Source organism: Siphateles boraxobius, unplaced genomic scaffold (assembly GCF_051911475.1).
Source record: "Siphateles boraxobius isolate OS27281-9 unplaced genomic scaffold, OSU_SipBor_1 24, whole genome shotgun sequence".
Classification (NCBI taxonomy): Eukaryota; Metazoa; Chordata; class Actinopteri; order Cypriniformes; family Leuciscidae; genus Siphateles; species Siphateles boraxobius.
The window spans coordinates 13,540,869-13,557,661 of record NW_027508855.1 but is presented as its reverse complement, the minus strand read 5'-3'; the positions used below and the strand labels follow the sequence as shown (position 1 = coordinate 13,557,661).

The 16,793-nt window shown below is 40.3% G+C and overlaps 1 protein-coding gene across 1 annotated transcript in view; it reads left to right on the top strand.

Moving 5' to 3' along the window:
* The window catches only part of srrm4 (serine/arginine repetitive matrix 4), a 55,952-nt gene that overhangs the window by 38,614 nt on the left and 545 nt on the right, over positions 1–16,793 (top strand). The window contains exons 3-12 of the mRNA XM_077241548.1: positions 6,598–6,684; positions 7,821–7,892; positions 8,010–8,036; positions 8,388–8,438; positions 9,977–10,051; positions 12,369–12,507; positions 14,809–15,137; positions 15,470–15,655; positions 15,769–15,873; positions 16,001–16,129. Of these exons, the coding sequence (XP_077097663.1) occupies positions 6,598–6,684; positions 7,821–7,892; positions 8,010–8,036; positions 8,388–8,438; positions 9,977–10,051; positions 12,369–12,507; positions 14,809–15,137; positions 15,470–15,655; positions 15,769–15,873; positions 16,001–16,129 (1,200 nt within the window). The remainder of the gene's footprint in view (positions 1–6,597; positions 6,685–7,820; positions 7,893–8,009; positions 8,037–8,387; positions 8,439–9,976; positions 10,052–12,368; positions 12,508–14,808; positions 15,138–15,469; positions 15,656–15,768; positions 15,874–16,000; positions 16,130–16,793) is intronic.

Genomic DNA, 16,793 nt, shown 5'->3' with positions numbered 1-16,793 from the left:
ACAGCCATCATCTAGCTCCTACCGTCAAAGCCAGAAGGGGAGTGTCGCCCTCAAAGAGCTTGGGACTCTAGGCAGCGTTCCCACCCTCAGCCTCCTGAGAAGACGGATCTAAGAACCATCATCCAGTCCAGGAAGGCGAAAGGAAAGAGGTCCTAACTCCTGTGAGACCTCCAAGGGCCGCCCCCCGGAGAGAGAGCGATTGAGGTCCCCTCTCTCCTCGGGCCCTCAGGATGCTGGCGTTGGTATCCCGCCGTCTCTGACGCTTCGGGTCACGCCAGCTTCCAGCGAGCACACGCTGCTCTTTCTGCCCCGAAGGCCTGCAGTCAAACAGCGTTTGGGTTCGCACACGGTGGGTCGTTGTCGGTTTTCCCCTGCTGGTCATCCGCTTCAGGGTGCCGTCAAGGACTCGCACAAAACACTGGACACCAGCCCCGAGTTCCTTTGGTGAATTTCGTAGAGGCATGGCAAAACCTCACGAATATTTCTCCATGGGTCCTGCGCACTGTAGAAATTGGGTACAGACTGCAGTTCCGGGTCCGCCCACCAAAATTCAACGGGGTGGTTCGGACGGCAGTGCATCCAGAGCAGGGTCTGGTGTTGGAACAGGAAGTCAACTCGCTGCTGGAAAAAGGGGCCATAGAGCATGTTCCCCCACCAGTCAGGGAGTCCGGGTTCTACAGCCGGTACTTCATAGTTCCAAAAAAGGATGGAGGGTTGCGTCCAAATTTTAGATCTGAGGCATCTGAATCGGTCTCTGAGGAGGTTGAGGTTCAAGATGCTCACTATTCCCACCATCGTGAGTCAAATCCAATCCGAGGATTGGTTTGTCACGATAGATCTAAAAGACGCCTATTTTCACATCTCCATCCTTCCATCGCACAGGAAGTTCCTGAGGTTTGCTTTCGGGGGCGAAGCTTACCAATATCGGGTTCTTCCATTCGGCCTAGTACTCTCCCCTCGCACTTTCACCAAGTGTATGGATGCAGCTCTAGCATCCCTGAGGCTCGAGGGCATCAGGGTGCTCAATTATATCGACGACTGGCTTATATTGGCCCAGTCGAGAGAGCTGGCGATTCGGCATCGAGATGTCGTCCTCGCCCACATCCAGAGCCTGGGGTTGAGACTCAACACGAAGAATAGCGTGTTGACACCAGCCCAGAGAACCACGTTCTCAGTCATGATGCGGGCACAATTGTCTCCTGCTCGGATTGAGTCTATCCTGACCTTAGTGTCCAGGATAAAGCTAGGCCAGGCTGTCACTGTCAAACACTTCCAAAGAGTGTTGGGTCTCATGGCAGCAGCATCCAGCGTGATACCTTCTGGCCTGCTACATATGAGAGCCCTGCAGTGGTGGCTGAAAGCCAAGGGGTTTTCCCCGAGGGGAAATACGTTCCGCTTGATAAGGGTTACGCGCAGGTGCCTTGGTTCCCTTTCAATGTGGAAGAAACCTTGGTTCCTGTCCCAGGGTCCCAAGTTGGGAGCATTATGTCGCCGAGTATCCGTTTCGACAGATGCCTCCCTCACGGGCTGGGGCGCGGTCATGGAAGGCCGTTTTTCGAGAGGTCACTGGCAGGACCATCATTTCTCTTGGCACATAAATTGCCTAGAAATGTTGGCGGTGTTCCGAGCTCTGAGGAGTTTTCTGCCAGACCTCCAGGGTCGCCACGTTCTCGTGAGAACAGACAATACGTCAGTGGTGTCCTATTTAAACCGCCAGGGGGGTCTGAGGTCGCGCCCTCTCTGCAGACTGGCGCATCAGATCCTCCTGTGGTCCCAGCAGAGACTGTCGTCTCTCAGGGCGATGTATGTCCCTGGGGACCAGAACAAGGGAGCAGACATGCTGTCGAGGCAGGGGCAGAGGCCCGGGGAATGGAGACTCCACCCCGAGGTGATGGAGTTAATATGCGAGAGGTTTGGCAAAGTGGAAGTGGACCTATTTGCGTCTCGAGAGACGACACACTGTCCACTGTGGTTCTCCCTTTCTCATCCAGCCCCGCTGGGGTTGGATGCTATCGTGCAGACGTGGCCAAGGCTGCGTCTGTACGCCTTTCCCCCAATCGCTCTGCTCCCAGCAGTTCTGGAAAGGATCCGTCGGGACGGGGTCAGCCTACTATTAGTAGCCCCGTTTTGGCCGGCCCGAGTATGGTTTTCGGACATCATCCTGCTTCTGGCAGGCCCGCTATGGCAGATCCTTCTGAGGAGGGACCTGTTTTCTCAGGCGGGGGGCTCAGTTCTCCACCCTCGGCCCGACCTGTGGAAACTGTGGGTCTGCACTTTCCATGCATGTGGAAACTGTGGGTCACAGTACCTAGAAGCCGGCCTGTCAGCAGAAGTGGTTGAAACTATACTCACTTCCAGAGCTCCCTCCACGAGGAAGTTAGCACTCTCTCCAGATCAGCTGAACCGTCTGGGGGTGGAATCACCATTCTCCCGGGAGCACAGCTTGTGATAGCTCGTCAGCCACATGGTTGAGCACACCGGGGACATACATGGTGCTGAAGCGGTCTCATATGGAGCAGCCCGAGCGGAGTTACGGTGTTAAGAATCGAGACATGAAAGTACGCGTCCTTCAGGTCGATCACTGCAAACTAATCTCGGGGACGGATGCATTCGAAAATTTGAACAGTAGCTGGTGGAGACTCAGATTCAAAACTCGCAGGTCCAAGATCGCTCGCAACCCACCGCCTTTCTTGGATACAATGAAGTAGGGACTGTAGTACCCTGACACATATTGGCTGGAGGGAGCGGCTCCATCACGTCCTTCACCAGTAGGACTACGATCTCTGCCCACAAGACATGGGCATCAGCTGCTCTCACTGTAGTGGAGTTGATGGCCCAAAAACTTAGGGGGACGCTAGGCAAACTGAATCACATAGCTGAGCCTGATTGTACGAAAGAGCCTGCGAGACGGACTGATGAGCCATTAAGGGCAGCAAGTGCAGATGCAGGAGGATGCCCCCGGCGATGAGCAAACTGAGGGGCCGCAGGCGATGGGGTGGAGGCAGCAGCTGACCGTCGTGGCAGGATGTGTTTAATCGCCTCAGTCTGCTTTTGTACAGCAGAGAACTGCTGGGCGAAGTTCTCGACCGTGTCGCCGAAGAGGCCGGTCTGGGACACGGGGGAGTTAAGGAACCTGACTTTGTTGGTCTCCCTCATGTCAGCCAGACACAGTCAGAGTTGGCGTTCCTGGACCACCATGGTGGACATTGCATGACCCACTGACCGCGCGGTGACCTTCGTCACACGAAGCGCGAGGTCCGTTGCGGCACGAAGTTCTTGGAGAAATTGTGGATCATGACCACCCTCGTGCAGGTCCTTCAGTGACTTGGCCTGAGATACCAATCGTCCAGCCTGGAGGATTCCAGGATTAGAGGATTGGAGGATTACTTGGTGCTGAAGCACGCAGGGGAGCGGTTGCAGCGAACACAGACAGGAATGTGCACCTGTCGTGTGCTGTCTCTTTTGCTGGCGATCTTACCAGCCATGAAAACAGCCTTTCAGTAATCTCATGGCACACCTTACCAGCTGTAAAAACAGCTTTTTTGCTCTAAAAACAAAAAAGATAGAGAGAGAGAAGTCGTCGACCACCCTGCCACGCCGTATCGCCCGCACCAGATCACCCCGTGTTTGCTCGTCTTGTAACACTCTTGATTGTAGAGAACACAGGCATCGAAGTGTTCGGCTCTGAAGCAAAAAGCTGAAATGCAATCGCACCTGCTGCTCATTACATAGCCGCGCTGCGTGGCTGAACAGCTGATGCAAATGATTGCACACCAATGTGCATTGGCTCTTTTAGTTTCACTCGAAGTAGATTGGCCTCTGTTGCAAGATTTTTTATTCGTCGGTCACGATGTACATAGAGAGTGACGACTGATAGGGAACTTAATTTGCTAAAATGAAAAAAAAACAACAACAAAAAACAAAAAACAATAATAGTATCTTAATGATAGGCCTACTAAAATAACATTGTGACCCATTTATATTGATATGCACATATTTGGTATGTTACACGTTATTTAGATTTAAAAAGGTCAGAAAAATTATTACTATCAAATATAAATGGTTTGACAGCCCTAATTGTGACCTGTCATTGCTTGTGACATTTGTGTCATTGCTTATCATAATTGCTTTACTGTATTTTGATTAAAACTGCTCCAACCAAATCTCATTTACTCTACTAAAAAAGGCAGGACCAAGATTAACTGAAAAAATCTTGGACTATTGTAGTGTGTGAGTGTGTTTGCCTTTGTGCCGAGGGTATAATGTGATACAAAGGTTTTTAATTAAGCAGAAATGGCACTTGCTTTTCTGCTAATCAGCTTCTAATGCGTTTCAGACTTGGTAATGCAGCAATGGCTGGATGAACTGCATTACTATATCAGACCAAACAGCCTTTTCCACCCTCAGAGATGGAGTAAGCGTCCCGCTCCCCCGCGAGCACATCTGCACGGCCTGCCTGGCTCACCGTCTGTTTTGATCCATCTAAATGGCTTCCTCTCAGTGCTCATATTGAATCACTGACTGGCTGGGCAAAGCCAAAGCTACAACAGTCTGTAATTCATCGACTGTCACGGACAGCACTCCCCTGTGTCTATGAAATATTATTATACTGCTGTAGCGATGTGCTGCTAGAAGCAAATCTCATTGCCAGTGCCATCGTGCTTTTAACCTGGACAACTCATGCGTTTATGTCACGAATATCCTGTATACCTTCTCCCATGCTTTATATTTTGATTGCTGTCTGTCAGATGCATGTCATTCTGACAGTCTGTGATGTGTGTAAATTATGTGCTATTTACTGTACACATATCTTTATGAAGGCAAGAACATCTACATTTTCAGTGTTTTATCCCTCCTACCTTCATTGTGTTAATTCTTGTGAGGCAAGCTCCTTCGGTCACAGAGCACTTTAAGCTTAATATAGCAAGCTAAAATGAGTCTCTTTGATATAAATAGGGTGAGTATCAGAAAATCTGCCTTTGAAAATATTATAGAGGTCAGCTGTTCCATTACATGAGCCTTATCAGTGTCTGAATGGAACAGATTTGGGAGTTTGAAGTATCTAATGGATTTTTTGGGGGGTTCAAAGGATTAAAAGTGATGGAAGGACATTACTTTGTGTGGCTAAATAAGATAGGCACAGGGGAATAGTGTTTGCTCATTTAAGCTTTTCAGTCTTTATATTTGATAAATCCTCTTCGTTCAGGGAGTCAGAAATGTAATCTTTGCAAGTAGCCCGGAAAATGTCTTAACTCGATCAGCTCGCCTCTTCCCTTCTGGTTGAATCAAGAATATTAGTGATTAGGGTAAAACGCTTCACGCCCACTTTTGATTGGACCCTTTCTGTTGTCTTGATGGAATGAGAGTGGTATGTCATTGCTGCAATCACAATAGTAACAGCTGTGCCCTTTGCTTTAGTAAACACATTGAAAATGTGTGATATAAGTGTCTGTTGTCTGTGCATAGTCTCCCTGTTGATGATTGCATTTGCCTGAGGAAGACTCTCAGTAGTGGATACACTGTGATATCTCTCTTTTAAGCTTAAAATCCTTCCTTGCACTCCCTTCAATGTTATTGCCTTTAAAAGACGCTTTTGAGGTGACACCGCAGTGCTTTTGAAACTGCACACATGTGCCACTCAGTCAGGACACGCCATCCATTCTCTCTGATCTTCTGCTTTGTTGTTGCAGAAGTGTTGCCACTAAAAGTAAATTGATTTTAAAAGCTGCCTGTCATCTATCTGTCCGAGCATGCTGCTTTCCCTCTCTCCTTATTGCTGTCTCTTATATCCTTCCTCTTTAACCTCTATTTTTCCCTGTGCCTTTTCTGTTCTTGAGAATTTAGACGTTTTTGGGTTACACATTGCCAACCTACAGTAGGCTCACTGGAAAAAACTTGCTAAAAAAACTAAAAACTCCAAAAATGTATCAATTCAATGAAGTTTCGAGCTGAAATTACTAGTGACTTTTATTCCTTTTCACACAAATTATGATTACAGTGGCAGATTATCGAGCAATAAAGACTTATTTCCACACAATTCCTTTCACGATCCTACTGTACAGTATGTTGACCTCAAAACACTTTTATCATAGTTGATTTATAAAGTAATTTATTTTGACATTTGCATCATATGATCAACTCCATATGTATTGCTTTTCTGATGTAGTTAATTTGCTCGTTCACTCAGCTGGTACAGAATTGCTCTTATGATGCTGAGCACTCGGTTACGAGTCCTGTGAAGCAAGAGTCGTGATAAAATACATGAGAAACTTGTAGAAGCAAGCTAAAATGGCATGGCCGCCTCAGCAAATGTGTTAACTCGCACTTGCTGTTGTTAACACTGTTGGTAAGGTTTAAGGAGGTGGTAAGTTTTTTTAAACATGATAAATCATCAACCTTTTAGCTCCACTAGCCGGACATTTCATTTCTGAACTGACTTTGACTATCAGTCCGTTTTTGTCAACTCAACCCTGACTTTGCTTACAGTGAATGACTGGTCATTCATCAAGCTCTTACTAATGAGTTATTTTCACCTATAAAATGAAAATAACAAACTGATTCTGAAAAATATGTTCTCTCTTTACTTTGCTTTTCCAGTGTGTCTCTTGATGCCGAACTTTCTCCTCGGCCAGTGCCTAAAACGAAAAAAAAGAAGAAGTCACAGAGGAAGAGGAGGAGACACAGGTCAGCCCACAAAACAAATGGTCACATGTGATAATGACCTTCTCTTCTGACCAGTCTACAGCACTGGAAAAGACATGCATTTCAGATTGATAGAAAGATTTCATGCTGCATTTAATGGTCTCTGCTGTCAATATCCAACAACAGCGTTTAACTTTCACAAGTAGGCTTAAAGAACAATAGTGTGTTAGTGTCGTAAAGAAGAGCCATTCAACAGAAGAAATGTTCTAAGCATGTTAAGCTTAAAGGAGCCTGTTAATTAGGAAATACACTCACTGAATTCCATTCAATTTAAAAGCTTTTTCTATCTTCAAAACATAAATCTACAGTCCTTATCATTTACCTATTTTTCTAAAAAGTTTGGGGTAATTTTTCACCAAGGCTGCATTTACTGTATTTAATCAGAAATACAGTAAAACATTAATATTAAGAAATATTTTCACAATTTAAAATAACTGCTTTCTATTTTAATATATTTAAAAATGTTATTTATTCCTTTGAAGCTGAAGAAATAAAAATAAAAACAGAAAAAAATCTGAATTTTCAGCATTATTTCTCCAGTGTCACATGGTCCTTCAAAAATATTCTAATATGCTGATTTGTTGCTCAAGAAACATTTATTATTTTTATCAATGTTGAAAACATGTGTACTGCTTAATATTTTGGTGAAAACTTTAATGCATGTTTTTTGATGAATAGAAAGTTCAAAAGAACTGCATTTATTTTAAATGTCTGTAATATTTTAGAGTATATTCTGTAGTATTTCAAAATCTGTAATAATGCCAATAATGCCAATGATGCCAATGCCAATAATGTATTTACTGTCACTTCTGATCAATTCAATGTACCGTTGCTGAATAAAAAATAATCTAAGATAAGGGTTTTAATAAATTTACAAATAGGAAGAGGCATAAAATGACTTCAACTAAAATAATTCAAATAAGATGGAGCACAGATGGAATAGTAATAATAATAATTAAAATAGTATCCAGATTTCTTGTGCATCATATTCTAAATTATTCGAAAGCATATGAAAGTCTTTGGAACACATTCCAAAATTTTCGTAAATGGAGAAATATTCCTTTAAAACAAAATTTTGTACGTGTTTTAACTACATATGGCTTTATATGATCTCCCAGATCTCCCTCCTGCAGTCCATCACCTGTAAGGAAGAAGAAAAAGAAGAGCTCAAAGAAAAGGAGGCGACATAGGTAGTGATTGATTTTCACATCAGGTCATGTTTAGAGGTTTGCTTTGAGTATAGGCTTTTCTGATGTGGTGTTGTTTTGTCACGACTGCTTTTATAGTCATCTTCTCTCTGCCTCTAGGTCTGCCACAAGAAAGAGAAGGCACAGGTACATTTATTTATTTAATATTTTGTTTTTATACTCTTTCCTACAATAAAGGGCACAGTGCTTTTTTACACAGTACACATTATACCTTGTTGAGCGGCTCCTCGCTTATAGTCCAGGAGATTGAATGGAGAGCTCAGTTATAAATCGTTTAAGTATCCAATTTGTCTCAGATTTTTCTCTTAAAATTCCTTAGGACAGGAAAAAAAGGTACAATTATTGTACCTCCATTTTCTCTCCATTTAATCACATTGTTGTCTGCGGAAACAGCAAGGAAATTTCACGTGTGAATTTTCTTTCCTATGGGACCTTTTCATTTAAACACAATCATTCATTTTTCTGCTATTTTTACAGTGGATCAAGTCCTAGACGTAAAAGAAAGGAGCAGAAAAAACATAAAAAGAGGTTGGTGATTTCAAAATGTGCCTTAATTATTTACAACCCACCAGCTTACACTTCAGTTGAAAGTATTCAAGCACTGACAGTTTATTGTGTTATATTGAAGTTCCCTCTGTGGTTTATCCTTTAGTGTCAAAGGCTTAACGCATTCTACACTATAAAGCACCTGCGTGACCCTTCATGCACAAGAGTCATATTTTCTAGATTAGATTACAGTGTATTGACAGCCGTTCTGTAGTGCACCTCAGCTCCTCTCAGAGAGTGCTGTTATTGGCTGCTTTTGTCGTGTGCTCTCTCGAAATGAAGGTGGGCTGGTGCAGTCTGAGAGCAGCTCCTACTGAAGCAGGCGAGCAGCCAGAGAGACAGAAACATGAACCAATTTCACGCCGCTAGCCTACTACACATACAGCCAGGAAAGAAGTGCCTCGCTGGGCTTCTGATCCTCAAAACCTTCAGGTTTTGTGAGTGGGTCTAATCAATGGTTCCCAAGTGGTTTTGCTTCACGACCCAAGACTCTAAATTCTTTGTCCTTTGTAACTGAATTGCACTTAAACAGAAACTGTTTACATAAGCTCATCTATGTCTTTACTTGATTTGTTACATTTTATATTATACTGATGCTGAAATAGAATGTTAGTTCAAAAAAATTGGGTTATTCCATCTGATATAGTTATTTCTAGTGTGTTAAAAGTGTTAATGCATGCTCACAAAAAAAAAAAAAATCAACGAGCTACTTGCAAAAATAGTTTTAAAACAAAAAGTTTTACTTTTTCAATATGTTACTGGTCTTTTGTGCATAATTGTGTGCACTAACATTAAAAAGTTTGGGGTTGGTACATTTAAAAAAAAAGAAATCTCTTATGCTCACCAAGTCCTTTTTATCAAAGATACAGTAAAAATAGTACTATTATGAAATAGTATTAAACTTTTAAATAACTGTTTTATATATATATATATATATATATATATATATATATATATATATAATCAGTAATGTCACTACTGTAATACGTACAGGCTATATATAAAGCATATTCAAAAACAATACATAAATGTAATGTACTAGCTATAAAAGGTTCTAAACTACCTGTATAAAATGTATTCATTTCAATCCATTAAACATGGTCTGCTCTTTTGTACTGTATGGTTTGTTGGGCAGCTAAATTCAATTTGGAACTTTAATTGAATTCACTCAGCAAACTCATGTGAATCTGTACTCAACTGTCTCCATTTCAGACTCAATTAACACTGTTTTACATGTGCCAGATTAAATTATAACACCTCAGAGACAGAGCTCTGACTCTTGCTGGGGTGGTATGTCATGTATTTTATTGTCTCATGGCTTCGTAATTACTCTTTCACTTACTGCTTTGCATTCTCTTTCTTTCTCTATCACTGCAATGATAAGATAAATTAAAATAAGAGGTGTAATGGGAGATTAATGTAAATTCAAATCTTGATGTTGCTGTACCAGCACAAAATAGCATAAATACAGGTGAGATAATTGATTTCTTGCATGCATGTCTCTATTGGTTACCCTTCAGGTCAAGGAGCCACTCTCATCGCATACACCGGCGCCGGAAAGCTGAAATTAGGAGTTCCTCCTGCATGGAAAACAGGTATATGTGTGACCTTGCAACTGAATAATTGGGAGAAGGTCAATTTAAATGTAAACTTCAGTGTAACTCCATGGTGGAGTCCAAAACTGAAGGCAACTGCTAGCTAATGATCTAAAAAAAACACTACACTACACAATAATTGCACTTTAGAATACTGTTCCGTCATTAATGAATAACTACATAGGAACAAATGATCCTCACTTTAGAATACTGATCCAAATGCCCAGTAATTCTTTTAGAATGATGTATAGCACTTGAGTTATAAAACCTTACAAAAACCTCAAAAGCTTACAATGACTTCAGTCATTACTAGAGAGTAATCATGCTTTCACTTTAGCAGACTGTTCCAAATAATTAATAATTACTTATGAAGGATTTGGTAATACTTGAGTCATTACTAGTAAGTTACCATGATCTTTAGTTTGGACATAATTACTCATATACATTGTGCATTACTCTCAGTAATTATGAACATATATATAGTAGTTTTTAGTAGTCCTCTGGGAGGTATGAAAAAAATTGTTATTGATTAGCTAATAGTGAACTCATTCAACTGAGCGTTATCACTTACCAATTCGAGTTTCTTGTTGGTTAGCAGTTACTAATGTTACTATTGCATTACTCATTTGTTCCTGTATAGTTATTCATGAATGAGGGAACAGTATTGACCACAAATTCAAGTTAGAATAGAATCAAATACAATAAGTTAAAAAATAAGTCTAATTTACTTCAGGTAAATGTTCAACATTAAAGAATCAAAGAAGCCCCAGATTTAGATCATTTTAATTCAGAATGTTTTAAAAATTCCACAAAATAAAGTTTTGGCATTTTTGGGAGAATGTTGGGGGTCGGAAATATTCATGGCTTGCTGACCAGTCAGGTTTTTTATCTTATCAGTCAGCATCCAGTGCCACTGTGGCGATGACTGATAAAAGTAGAGGTGACACAGAGGAAACTCTTTTATCTGCCTCTCCCAGCTTATGTCCAACATTTGGCACGTAGATCAATGGAATCCGGGAAGGGAATGAAATTTGAGATCTCGCCCCCGTGAACAGTTGCGCCTCCTTGGAGTGGGTTGTGGGGTGATGGGGTTGAGGTACTGTAGAGATGGAGCACTGTAGGGAATAGTGATGAAATTAAGTCTTAGGCTTAAATCTGTTTTCTTTGATAGTAGGTGTCAATGAAGATTGCCTGTAAATAATATAAAAGTCAATCCTGCTGATCGCCCATGTACAGATATTATGACAAATGCTAGGACGTTGGAGTACATGATTCCTTATTAGGCAAATGAGTGTATGTAAAATAAGACCATTTTGTACTGGGTCAAAGGTGTATTTTAAAAATACATTCTGAATTACATCAACACATCAGAGTAATCACAGACAAAGAGTTTCTCATGCATTAAATTGGCCTCAAATGCTCTCCCAGGTGTCACCACTCTGATTACTTCATCAGTCCTTAATACAAAAAAAAAAAAAAAAAATAACCTTTCATTCATTCATTGCAGAATTTCTGGCTTTTTTGAGACCGGCGAAGACCAAGCTTCGGTTTCAAATTGAAATCATCTTAAGCTGGAGATGATTGGTTTTAAATCCCTAGCTGATCTCTCCATTATTTGGAATTTCTTAGGGATATTCAAAGGACGAAATCATTATAGAAGGCGAGCACAGTGAAGCTTTACATGGTTTCAGGAGCTGAAAAGGCACAGAGAACCCACTCACGCGACACAACTGGAACAATGGCCGTCAGTTCCCAATCCTCATTCACTTTCCAAAGACCCGTTACATATAATCTATGTCCTGTGCTGGTATAATTGGTATGTCCTTTCATAGGAAACCATTTTATTCCACCTTAAGCCTATGAAGATTAGAGGAACTAGAAGATCGTCTAAGACAATGAAATATAAATCTTCTTGTTGCCAATTGTTCAAGTAAATGGACATTATATCTCTGCCACTGCTATTTCACTAGAAATATAATATCGATTCTTAAATGGATTCTTTAGACAAAGTGCTTCCATACTGTATTTTTAATTTTTTTTGCCACTTTAATTGATGCTTCTCCCAGTGACAGTGACATTCCCTTATGTTAACCTGTGGAGGACTCATTTTTCCACCTCACTGCCTAAATGCTGTAGAAAGGAAAAACTGAAGAATGACTATTATTCTTTTGCTCTCCCACATTATGATTTTATTGCTACTGTTGTAAAGGTGCTGTGAGCACCATGATTAACTAAAGTGATTCAACTTGTAGTACTTTGTATATTTAATGTGAAAACAAATAATTTAATTACGTTTTTATGTGCTTTGTGTATGTAGATATGAAGATTGTAAAAAATCTGGTTTCCAAGACGGTTGCCATTCATCAGCTGTCCATGGAGGGGATGCATGCAGGTCGGCAATCAAGCTGACCAATAAAATCTCCTCTAAGTGCTGCTGCCACTTTTCTGAAAGCGCCGTAAGTGTTTCTGATGGCTACCCGATGCGCTTACAGTGCCGAACTCTTGCTCTGTTTAAGGCCTTAGTGAAACAATTGATTTTTTTTTACTTAACGGAGGTCAAGACCAAAAGCTATGTTGTTTTACACTTACCTGTTAAACTAATGCATTTGAAAGCCAGCTAGAGAAAATCTTTTCCCCCATGGAGAAATCGTTATTTATGTGACTGTTTGCTTGCTTTCGGATAGGATTCGGATTGAAACTAGCCAAAGTTAAGCATAAAGGCATAGCATTTTTAATTCTCACAGATGAAGTTTTTCTATAGTCCTTTTTGTTTTGTAAATTGGCTAATATTGCATTGCCATCTGATTTTTAATAGGAACAATAATCATCTTTGTAGCAATGCCTTCGAGTGAGGTTATTTTGGAGGTTAGAATTTTTAATCAACATGTGATTTGCATATTGCACACATGCTTGACACACAATTTAAACTTAAGTTAATTAACTTTTTAATGAGAGTGGTTTTCAAGTGTTTTCCGCTCTAAGTAATTACACTTGTTAAAAGTGACACGCAACCTACAGCCACTCCAACCAGAAATATCAAACATCATTCAATAAATAAAAAAGTTCACTATCACTAAAGAACATGGTCCTGGCGAACCAGAGAATGCCTAGTCTGTATAATTTCATAAAAACTAATATTTTAATAAAGTTAATAATGCACATAAGCCTATGTTTTGTATAATCTTATTTTCTGAAAGTTTTTAAATAAACTCTTGCAACCTAGTTTTTAAGCCTTTGAGGATAGTTTGTATACTACCGAGATCATTAAAGTACAATCAGAGATCATTGATTTCGATCACAAAATCATTAAAGTAACATGTATTACATTTTCTAAACTTTGATCATTGCTAATATTTTTGTCTTGTGCCATCATGTTTAAAGATTGTCCATAGTGTGAAGAAAATATTCCTTTTTTGTTATTTTGTTCCTAAACTGTAGACGTTGCCATAAACATCTTTGTACGAAAAGCTCCCTTTTCAAGAAAAATATTTTTTTGAAGTAAATTTTTATGCTCTGTTGGCCCTGCCGTGGATCCTTGGTTGGTTAGCTGTATAAGCAAAGCAAGCTTTTGCACTGGTGCGGTTTGTTTCATATACTAAAGCTTGCAAAAAGCTGATGCACTGCAAAATAAAATACATAAAACCTGCACATAATTGTTTCAGTCTCATACTTCACAGCTAGATCATTACAAATAACCCCCAGGCTATACCAGATTTTTGCAAATTCCGCCATAAACCAGAGTTTGATTGTTTTTTGTGCCATTGTAGCAAACTAGAATCTTATTGAAACTTAGCAGCTTCTTTCCATTTTCTATAAAGGATACATATTCTATTTAGGATGTTGAGTCTACTTAAATGTACTCCATCAGTCCCACAATAGACAATGAGATCTAATTTCAAACCTACAGGTGAACAACATTGGTAAAGAAAAAGGCTCATGCCGGTAGAGTGGAGTTGGATTTAAAGAAGAGAGGGTTATTGTCTTTTTCTTGCTCTTTACCACTCTAATGATGCACTTATGTCACCCGCTCTTCCCTTTTTCTTACACCTTACCTACTTAAGGAGGAAGTCTTGATTGGTAAGTCGATGCTATCCGCAGATTTAGGGACTTACTGTAGGCCGCTGGTGGACTGTAAAATCTCTTCCGACAGGGGACTAAAGCAGAAACAAGTTCTTTTTGTTTTTCTCAAGGATTTTAAATATTTAGAGTGATGGAGATCTTTATTTTGTCTGCAACCCTTTTCATATGATTATATATAGATATAGATATATATTACCTAAGCCCATTCTGTGATGTCTGTTTAATGTTCTTAAAAAAGGAAAGCAAACTTTCAAATTGGGGATTTCTGTTTCCTTTTACTCTCTCTTTCTTCTGACTTAAAAGTAGCTGGAAGTTTATTCATGTAGTTTCTTTTCTCTCTTTTTTTGATCTGGATGTTTTCTTTAATTTGCCTTTTTCATTAGCATTGGTTCATTGTTTATTTTCTCTCTTCAGTCTCTTTTTCATTAGTTTCTTTTGTTAGAGTACTTGCTTTGTTCTTCTTTCTTTTAAAACTTCTCGCATGTGACAGATTTGCATGGCGGTTTTTAATCTTTTAGTTTCTGTCCCAAAAAATCTTGATTAATTTTCTCTCTGTGCTCTGTAGGGACATATGTGCCTTTTAAAGAGTACTCAGACTGCATAATGCAGGTAGCAGATTAATGATACGGCCTTATTTTTCTTTAGAAAAACAACAACTTTGCTTTGTCTGCTTACAGGTCTCACCATCACGTCATGGGGTTGAGGGTTTAAACCAAATGATGATCGTCCAGGACTCAATATCCAATAAGGGCAAAGGTCAGGCAGATTACGATTCGGGAAATGACACGTCCTCTCCACTGTCAAGTAAAACTGGCATCACAAGGTCAAAAGTGACCAGAAATGGAAAGTTCTCTTGTCAGGATTTAACATGTCCTGAGAAGCTTAGACTAGCCGATGGGGACAATGCCTCGGATTCAGGCAACTCACTAACCAGCTATGACTCTCTGGGTAAACCAGTACTCAGAAAAAATTCTCTACACAGCTCTGTCTTCAACAAGTTTAAAGGGTAAGGCTGTTTTGAATGCATTTTGCATTAACTTTAAATATGTCTAAATTGTATTTTGATGGTGTACATCAAATGTATCACTAACATGCCATTAAATTGTTGGTGTAGGTTCGGCTTCCATTTCACTTTTAACATATGACCACTGATGAGTGACTTTTCATATAAAATAAAATAAAATCAGACCAAAACAACAGTTATATAGATTTGTGTTAACTAGAATAATCCTGGTACAAAGTGCAGACTCTCTCTTTGCAAATATCCAGATATCCTGTCACTTACATTGTGAAGTAATAAAGTAAAGGCCTAAAATAATTTCCCTCTTGTAATTGCAGTGAAGAAACAGGCAGGTACGCTGATTTGGAGAAGACACAGCCTCTGGGTCTTGTCACCGATAGGAATCGGAGTCCGTCTTATGATAGATATCAGGATCGAACAAGGTCCCGCAGCAGAAGCATATCATCCCAAAGCAGATACCCTGGGCGTGATTCCAGAAGCCGATCCCTGTCCTCGGGGAGGAGGTGGGTCACACAGCGGCTATTTATTATAGGAACTCTTTATTTTAAGCTTTCATTTTAGTCATAAACACGTATGTTTGTATCTGACAATATCATTTCTCTCGGCTCACTTACAGATCATATTCCCGTTCGTCCAGTTATTCGCTGGATTCACGGAGAGACAGCCTGTCTAGTGCGAGCAGTTGCCGCAGTCCTAATTACTCACGGTGCACACCAGACAGGTGATTTCTAGCTGAGAGGAGATGAGTAATTTTATCTAATATAATTGTTTGATAATGACTGTGGCATTGCTGAAATCTGTTTTTGAACACATACATGCTCGCATCTCTTTTATGTGTGGATGAAAAGGTTTCGAGAGCGGAAAAGAGCCTGCAGTTCCTGCAAGAGTAGAAAGCACAGCAGGAGAAGACCTTGTTCCCCTATGAGAAAGAGAAGAAGAGATTCCCCCAGCCACCTGGAAGCCCGTAGAATTACAAGGTCTGTTCTTAGAGAAATACTAGTGTTACAACACAAACTGTATGAATCACAAACAGAAACAACAGAAACAATCACAAACATTGATCAACTCTGCTGATCTTACTTTGGAGATCCCACACCTTTCTGCACTGATTCTAGGATGAAATCTCTAGAAATCTGCAGAATAAATTAAAACTGAGCTCAGAGCACACTCTAATTGGTAGCTGAAGGCATTATCAAATTAGCATTTTTTTTTACCACATTAACAAACAAGTCGTGGGAATGTCAGGCATTCCAATTCTGTGTAAAATGCAGAGAAAATTACAGTTTCCACAAAAATATTAAGCAGCACAACTGTTTTCAGCAGGGATAATAATAAAAAAATGTTTATTGAGCAGCAAATCAGCATATAAGAATGATTTCTGAAGGATCATGTGATGCTGAAAACTGGAGTAATGATGCTGAAAACTCAGTTCCCTTTCAAGGGAACTCGAGCTGCGTTCTCCTACCGCGTCTCAACGCAGCGTCTCGTTCCCTCTCAGGTTACCAGGGTTACATACGTAACCTGAGACGTTTTGCCATAGCAGGAATAAATTACATTTTAAAATATATTAAAATAGAAGACACTTATTTTAAATTGTAATAATATGTCACGATGTTACTGTTTTTACTGTATTTTTTGATC